Source organism: Morchella sextelata (genome assembly GCF_020137385.1).
Source record: "Morchella sextelata strain SCLS chromosome Unknown scls_1, whole genome shotgun sequence".
In the NCBI taxonomy this organism is placed as follows: Eukaryota; Fungi; Ascomycota; class Pezizomycetes; order Pezizales; family Morchellaceae; genus Morchella; species Morchella sextelata.
This window is the reverse complement of record NW_025408616.1, coordinates 215,122-224,097: the sequence shown is the minus strand read 5'-3', so window position 1 is coordinate 224,097 and position 8,976 is coordinate 215,122. Positions and strand designations below refer to the sequence as shown.

The 8,976-nt window shown below is 47.2% G+C and overlaps 2 protein-coding genes across 2 annotated transcripts; both read left to right on the top strand.

Annotated features, from left to right (window-relative positions):
* Positions 1-2,508: 2,508 nt before the first annotated feature.
* Positions 2,509-2,790, top strand: H6S33_000051 (uncharacterized protein; the record flags this gene model as incomplete). The annotated part of the gene is made up of 1 exon (XM_044831895.1): positions 2,509-2,790. The coding sequence occupies one exon, from the start codon at positions 2,509-2,511 to the stop codon at positions 2,788-2,790; it is 282 nt and encodes a 93-aa protein (XP_044699610.1).
* Positions 2,791-5,132: 2,342 nt separating this feature from the next.
* Positions 5,133-7,699, top strand: H6S33_000050 (uncharacterized protein; the record flags this gene model as incomplete). The annotated part of the gene is made up of 4 exons (XM_044831884.1): positions 5,133-5,276; positions 5,335-5,576; positions 5,633-6,146; positions 6,263-7,699. 4 exons carry the CDS (start codon positions 5,133-5,135, stop codon positions 7,697-7,699), a joined length of 2,337 nt encoding a protein of 778 aa, XP_044699609.1.
* Between the last annotated feature and the right edge of the window lie 1,277 nt (positions 7,700-8,976).

Genomic DNA, 8,976 nt, shown 5'->3' with positions numbered 1-8,976 from the left:
ACCTATCCTGTCTGTGCACAGATTGCATCTGCCAATCCCAACAGGAAACGAAGCCACGGTTGATGTTCATTTCATTCCCGCACAGCTGGTACATATCGATAAAATTCATGCGTTATATGTGGCATGGCAAGCAGCGAACTTTGTTGTTTGGTCCTTCCATGAATACAGTATGTAACTGTGCGCTGCTCCATAAATGCTGTCTACCGATATTCTCCGACGTCATATGCTCCGTCGTCCCGCAACCGAGGTCATGGGCACTATTCTGGAAGACGAATTGAGAATTGAAATGAGTTCTGTGAACCCAAGAGGGGGGGTAGTCGCCCGTGGGTTTTTCGTGTCATGGTCGTCGCGAGGCATTAGTTCTTCGGTGGGGCCCGTGGGTATGTGGGGATAGATACCATATATTGCTTTCCAGTCAAATAGCCGGGTAGAAGGGAACATAGAGATTATATCCCAGGCTAAGTGTGATACAGCTTGCACTTAAACTTCCAACTTTACAAGAGACTATTTCCCCAAGGTGATGATGTCTTGTCCTTGAGCTCTCTCTTTTACCTTTGACGTCCTGGAAAGATTGAACTCATGAAACGATCCGGGTAATTATTAATACCGGGAACCAGGTGTGATGTATGGAGAGAGATGGGTGGATGCCACGATGGGCTAGCTCACAAAGAAGCAGCAGAGCATCATGCATGCATTTTTTTCTTTCTTTTCCCGGGAGATTCTGAAACGCTGGGTCCTATGTACGGCATGCATGTGCGACGCGTTATGTCCCTTTCTTTTTTACTCCATCCCATCTGGGCGTTTTGTGGCTCATCTCGTCCAACGACAGTTGGAATTGCATTGATGTAGCATGTAATTACTTGTATCATATAGGGAAACCAAAACAGTCCACGAACTTGTTGTGACTTCCGATATAGAGCTCGTAGAGAATATGTGCCAGCTACCGACACTCTGGAACCAGAACAGTATGTACTCTACATGTATGCATACGCGCATGTGGAGTAGCTTACATATATCACTTTGTGAGGACCATCTCGACATAAGCAATTGCATACATGTATGTAGGTAATGGTGTTTTGTTGAATTCCCCGCAGGGCGGCCGGTGGATGTTTGGTGGCTGGCCCCTATTAAACGTTCATCTCGAGGTTTGGGGTTGGGTTGGGTTGGGTAAACGAAAGGGCGTCTGGAGACTCAGGGTTCAAGGAAAGACCCGTTCTCGCCGACCTGAGAATGAGATGAAGAGCAAGCATACTGGAGATCTTTCTCTACCCGAGATCCCGGTTGGCTTGATAAGAGGTTGTGAATTTGTGCTATCGAGGGATGAGAAAACAGTTAGGTCGCTCAAATGTGGCGTCTAGAGGGGGAGCCGTTTACGGAACGATGTTGGAAGAAGGATATCACCGTTCGGTTAGTGAGAGACTGAGAGTAGTCAGAAGCTTGGTTGTTTGGCTGGATGTATCGGCAGATAATTACATGTAACATCTCGTGTGATCATATTGGTTTTTTTATGCTTTCCCTTTTCCTTCCCCTTTCAGAGAAACACCGTGTCGAGACGAAACTGTGTAAATGGTGTCCAATCGGTTGCCAGCGGGTTGTGTACGATAAAAGATCGTTTTTTATTTCGCGTGAGGAATTGTAATCTTTTGATACACAGCGCTGAGTAGATGTTCTACTGACTGTTTTGCAATTTGATATTATATTTAAATTTTTATATATTCCACACCTGCGAGACAAGGGATTTCCTTCACGTTGTCGCCATCTTACCTACGCCGCCAAGGCCCGATAATTATCATGCAGGGAACTCAATCTACTAACAGCCCTAAACCCTGGCCTATCACCGTTCTCCAAAACCGTTCTGACTCAACCGCTTTCTTTTCGAGCGATTGCCAAGGCTCCGCTGCTTTCCTAAACACGGCAAGTTGCGAACGCAGCCAAAACATGACCTGTCACCTCGTTCGTTCCACAACTTCTCGGCGCCGCAGGAGCCTAATTTTTCATGCCTGCAACGGAGGTTCAAGCTTAAGCTGGAGGAGAAGGAGGAGGTCCCTGCACTGCAAGAGAACAGGAATGGTTCGCACTCACTGGATCGATGCTAAGGACTTTTTCGTCTTCCCACGTGAGTCGACTATGGATCGTTGGGGATGGAGGCAAAACAAGCGCGTTAGAGAGGAGACAAAGCGGACAACCCCACACAAGGAAACATTTTAGCGCATGCAGTCGTCCGAAAGTAACTCATATATCAGAGAGATACTTCTCTTCGTAGCTGAGAATACTACAGTATGTACCGGCGGCGCTGGCGGCGGTCTACACAGAGGAAAATCAAAATTCAGATTCAAGTTTTAAATTTTGTTGTTCTGTTCCCCACCTCCCATATGTCCAATATCGGCGGAGATTGCAGGCGTATTTTTCTTCCTTGTTCGCCGTTAATCCCTTTGCGGTAAAGCACCCAAAAAAGAAACGAAGGAAACCATCTGGAAGGGATTGGCCCTTAGAACAGTCTAAGACTTCATGGATCATATCCGACGACAAGCCAACCCGTTTCGGCAGACACGGCCACTCCTCCCCTGGTGCGGTTCGGACATGGAAAAGGCTTTGACAGCCCAACAGCTGCATCTCCACAGCCCTGGCCCCTGCAAGAATCCAGCCAACACAACAAACCGCAAATCACCACACCCAATCCCCCGAAAGAGGTTGGATTTGGGCCACTCTGCCCTGCTGGGCTGCCTTCTGCAAGCTGCTGCTGCTGTTGCTGGTGGTGTTGTTGCTCATAACTGCGCTGGACTGAACTAAGGTGAATTGGTGTTGTTTTGTAAGTGGAGAGAATTCCTGAAGGTGGTGATGATGAAAACAGGATAGAGAGAGAACTTATGACTTTTGAGTGCAGCTCAGGGAAGCCGCTGTCTCAAAATAGTTCCTGTACGACAAGGCCTGCAAAAAATCGGGCAGGACGTTCAACACCCCCCCCCCTTCCCCATCATCAACGGTCCCTCCTCCCACCGCATAGATACATCATATGTATGTACATGCGCCTAGGTACGACTCTACATACAGTATCAAGAGAAAGCAAATATTCAAACAGGAGGGGCATATCATTATCATAATCATCATCATCATCATCATCTGTAAGAGTGGGAGTAAGTAATGTAACAGCCCCTCTGTTGCTCCTCTATTCCAACGGTGCCCCCTGGTCATTTGATAGACTCATCTATGACCCCTCCATATCCCATCTATTCTCACCTCTTACCTTACCGTGTTTACCTAAGTTTCGCTGTGCAGAGCACTCTAAAGTCTACCTATCCTATCCTATCCTTTACCAGCGTCCTAAAGTAGAGTACATTCATGTATCTCTCCCTGTTCGATATTCAGCCCCCCGAGAGACATACCCAGTGATACCACCCACCGCCACAACCGCAAAATCCTCCGGTCGACGGTAGATCTCGCCATCTGGTTTGCGCACACTTTACAGTCGAATCACCCCCAATAACCATTGATGCATTGATTACTCCCTTTCTTTACGATCAATTATCCGGAGAACCATCTCATCACCCTTTTTCGGAACAATTTCCACGCGCGATCCACACAGCCGTACAGGAAACGCGTAAATATTGGTTGAGATTTGGCCAAGGTGCAGAGGGTTCTGTGCGCAACCTACATTCGGGGAAGGGGCTCATCTCGCCAAAGACGTACGCTTTACCACTCTATTCAGAGAAAGAGAGATATTCTCGCCATCTTGTTCTTTTGTCTATCCAATTCAAGCTTGATATCAGGCATTGCCTACACTGTCATCCGTCCCTTCTCCCGCTCATTCGCCTATCGCGAAAGGTAGCGCGGCTGCAGCCGATACAACACACACACATAACTACCCTGGGTACTCGCACATATTCGTTCTAGAGTGCACTACCAATTCGTGCCTCACAGGAGACGCAAGCAAGAAGTATTGCCACAGGGCTTTACCTTCTTTGGAGCTACTACTACTGCCGCTGATCTTACTTGCCTTCTAAGTATATCAAAGAAACAGTTGGAGAGGAATTAGAGTAGGAAAAGCGCGTGAGAGTCTAAAATCAAAGGACCTCTCCCCTCCCTCAATACCTCCTCCTACTTGCTAAAAAAAATTAATAATTATACTGTAAACACGCTTGATAAATTCAAAGGGCAAGTAGGAAGTTGCAAGAGAAAACGGGACGCAGGGGTTCATAGCGGATCGTCCTTCTTGGGTCTTGACCTGACTAGTTCTCAGGCCTTTCGACCCGCCGTTCTGCAACACTGCAACAATCCCACGAGACAGGCGCAACCACCACCACCACCACCAACGCACCTACCGTCCGCTGCACACGCTCACTCGCATTTACTCCCTTCTCGCAGCAGCAAAAAATATCTCCCCACCCACTCACTTCCTTTCTCCACCCCACGCTCTCTTTCTGTCGTTGCCTGTTTCCTGTTCTCTCTTTCTTTCCATTTCTTCTCTTTCGTAGCCCTTCGGTCCTATCCAGCTGTTCGGTTCCACCCAATCCCAGTCGAAAACACCCCTATTGGTCCTACTGGTTTTCATTGGTTCCATCGCACTTTCTTCTCCCCTTCTGCTTTTGTGTTCCTATTCCTGCTCCCCCCTCCCCGCTCCCCCCTTCACATCATTCTCTACCTTCTCGGTCTTCAGTCTGCAACGTCGTCAAAGCTGGCCCCTGCAACCTATTTCCAGCTCTGCACCTCTGCTGCTTCTACCGTCTCCCGACTAAAGGAAGCATCATCAAGTACTTGGGTGCCGAGTCTGAGTCGCTGTCAACAGAAAACACATCATCCATCTTACTAGGACATACAGCATTCGTTTCAAACCTCAAGCAACATAACAGGCATATACCGACCTCCGAGAGTCCATACATTCAAATCACATCCAAAGTTGAAACCTTAATTTTTAGTTGATCTCTTTTTGTACCGGCGCGAGCTTTTATTATTTATTTTATATCTTTCGTAGTTTAGCGGGCACATTTGTTGGATCTTATACTTGTGGTACCTAATTAGTGGAGTTGCTTGCCTCCTATTTCTTTAGGTATATATGTTTCCCACACACACCCCTGGCGCACTTTCATTCGTGCCGAATGCTAATCACCTCCAGACAAAATACCTAATCAACCACAATGGTCAGCGGAACCTCATCATCAACCATGGCACTGACGGATCGATTCGAGATCATTAAGGATATTGGTGATGGAAGTTTTGGCAGTGTCGTACTTGCCAAGGTGCGGTCGGCTGGAGCTGGTGTAGCAAGGCGTGGGAGTGTGGTGCGTATCATGATTACTTGTGTTACTCTTTAGATGTGACTTTCTAACTTCTGCATAGGTTGCTATCAAAACGATGAAGAAGACCTTTGACTCTTTCGCGCCTTGCCTGGAACTCCGAGAAGTCATCTTTCTACGACAGTTGCCAGCGCACCAGCACCTAGTACCGGCTTTGGATATCTTCTTGGATCCCCACACAAAGCGCCTGCACATCTGCATGGAGTACATGGACGGAAATCTCTATCAGCTGATGAAGGCAAGAGAGGGCAAGCTACTCGAAGGAAGCGTGGTAAAGAGTGTACTGTATGTTTACCGTGTGAGGGCCGCTTTTTGCGTTCAGGTATTGACCAGCCGGGCAGATTCCAAATATTGTCCGGATTAGAGCACATCCACGCTCATGGATTCTTCCACCGAGACATCAAACCTGAGAATATCCTCGTTTCCACATCAGCCCAGAACCCCCACGATTCTACGGGCTCCTTCCGCCGATACTCAAATCTTGTGACACCACCAGCGACACCTCCGACGTACACTGTTAAGATTGCAGATTTCGGACTTGCGCGTGAGACCTCGTCAAAACTTCCATACACAACATACGTATCAACAAGATGGTACCGAGCGCCTGAGGTGTTATTGCGGGCTGGCGAGTACAGCGCGCCAGTAGATATCTGGGCAGTTGGTGCAATGGCTGTAGAGGTAGCAACATTGAAACCTTTATTCCCAGGTGGTAACGAGGTAGACCAGGTTTGGAGAGTATGCGAGGTTATGGGGTCTCCAGGGCAGTGGATCGGACGAAATGGAAAGAAGATGGGTGGTGGTGAATGGAAAGAAGGCTCGAGATTAGCAGGAAGACTGGGTTTTAGCTTCCCAAGGGTGCGTTAACTTCTTATACACGCGCAGAATGCGAGAATTTTATTCTCCTATGTCTGCATGCATACCTACCCCTTACCTCAATTATTAGTACGGGTTTTAATACTAACTATAAATAGATGGCACCTCAACCCATGGAGACCATTCTTCAATCACCTACATGGCCTGCGTCATTGGCAACGTTTGTTACACAATGTTTGATGTGGGACCCACGTAACCGTCCAACTTCCATCCAGGCTCTTCAACATGAGTACTTCAAAGATGCAGTTGACCCTCTCCTTCCTCGATCAAACACACCGTCACGAATGCTCCGAAAGCAGTCTGATCTTGTAACAAAACAATCGAGGGATTCGATCACAGAGGTTCAGCCTACACTTGAAAAGAAGAACTCATGGTTCCGAAAGTCATTCATCGGTACAGTAAGAGGCGATGGCGTTGTTTCCCCACCCCCCACAACAACAATCGACCGTGACTTCAAGCCAAAGTCAGAGAAAAGGAGTACGTGGCACGCACAAAAAGTACCAGCAGCAGGTGCATCAACCAGTGCAGCTCCAATGATGATACTGCCTACAATCAGGCCAGTATCCCCATTGAGTGACACTGTTTCTGTCGAGGCTGCTAGACAACGAAGGGAGAACCAATCACCTTCTATGGAAAAGGAGAGGAGAAGAATGGAAGAAAAGACGGTAAAAAAACTTGGCCGACAATTGTCAGTGGCTTCAACGAATTCACAGAATGGCAATGGTTATACAAACGTGCATGTTGCAATGGCAGCTGAAAGGTTGAATGGCAACGCGAATGTAAATGGAGGTTTGGCAAGCCCACCCTCGGCAGGTGCACAGAAGGAGAGTTTTTTTTCTCACTTAAGAAAGCGCGCACGGAGACTGTCTGGAAAAAATGGTGGACTTCCTGGAAGTCCCGGCGATGAGGATCTAGAGGCTGGGATTGGTTGTGGCATTGCTTGGGGGGGTAATGCAGGTGGCGGAAGCAACAGGAGCAGCATGTTAGTGGAGAGTCCCAGCGATACTGGAGCATTTGATAGGGCTATTAGGGACGTTGAAGGCGTGTTGGACGACTCAAACAGCTCTACATACTCTAGTAACAAAGGGAACAACTCCATCCGACGAAATTCCAGCTTCCCGCCTACCCCGGGTGGATCGCGTGGAGAGGCTGTACCAAGCAGCGGGATTGTGGTGGCACCCATCAGTTCTAGGACGCGACGAAGTGTACGGAATGCCAGACAAAGATATGAAACTCCGGATGAGAACGACGAACTTGTCGATGAGGTACTTGCCGCTTCCCGAACAGAAAATAATATCCCCAGGCGAACATCAGCTCATGATGTAAGGGCATCGAGCGGTGCCCATGCCCCCAATGGATACCCAACACCAAACCCACGTGTGGGAAACCGGGCTAACAGTTATTCTAAGGCGGTCGATGTTCTGGTCCGAAGGAGTAGGAAAGACGATGATTTGCAACAACCAAAATGGCCCACACCACCCAGCGAAGGTGATGGATGGGGTGCATATACGGAGGCTGTCGCTGCGGGGCGGTAGGATGATTAGGCTCTACGTTTGGCAAGACACTTTCAACAAATTAATTTCATTTGTTTTTGACTTGTTCTTTTTTTCTTTTTTGACTGCAAATTGGTATCAGGTTTCGTCTTTATTTCAACCAAAAAGCGGCGAAAAAGCTGAAAATATTACTGAAAAGAAATTGCTGGGCATAAGGAGTTTTGTTTCTTTTTTTTTCCCTGTGTATTTTCCCTTTCGGATTATGTTGTGCTGGTGGGGTTTTCTTTTTCTTTCTTTCTTGGATGCATCATCATTGAGTCGGTTTTCATCGGTCTATCTTCGCATTTACCTACTTATTATTATTTTTCTTCTAGCTTCTTTTTTTTTATACCTTTAAGGCGACTAGTATCTATACTTTCTGAACTTTCTCTACTGGCGGATCTGGTTTTCTATACCCTTTCTTCCTTTTTGTTCTTCCTTTTGTTTGGTCAATATGTGTTTGTGTTTCGATAGTTAGTTTAGTAGCTGTGGTGGTCGCGCGCGATCAGTCAGCCTAGTTGTGCTTTGGAGTCACCTTTTTTATTTATTTATTGCTGTTTTTCCTTGTGGTTTTCCTATGTTTTTCTTTATATACCTCTCTTTTGTTATTTTGCGTGTGCGTATGTGTGTGTGTGTGCGTGTTGTGTGAAATTTCTTGCTATCTCTCTCTACTTTTCCTTTTTTTTATATATATATTGTCCTCCTACTCTACCCTACTCCTATCTCCTCTACTCTAGGCCCCGATACTAGCCGACCCTAAATAACCATAGTTTACTTCGCTACCCCTCCCACGCAAAGGGTTGGGTATGAGAAAAATTTCAATGCAAGATACTTTTTCAGCAGTGGAATGTCATGATTTTGGTTTCATCTGTAACTTTTTTCCCTGCTTTCCAACCAATTGAAGCGTGAGCCAAAAGTAAATAAACAAATAGAGTCCGTGTTGTTGTCGTTTTGGTCCAGTCCAGTCCCGCACAGAATGCTTGGTTCGTGACGGGCGTACCGTACGTACGGAGGTGAAGTCCGAGCCAGAAACCAAAACAGCCAAAACACCAGCCTCCTCCTCCCCCGTGTCGTCGTCGGTCGGTGGAAAAAAGCAAACCCCTAACGATTCGGCTCGGCTCGCACACGGGGGGGAGGGGGAAACGGTAAGTGCAGCTCTATTACGGGAGAGAGACGGGGGGTCACTTAGATGTCACGATGTCATTCAATTTCCTGTTGCTTTTTGCAATTTGTAGTCCTTGTTTGAAGTTTTTATTATGTAGTCTTGGGTGAGGATTGCT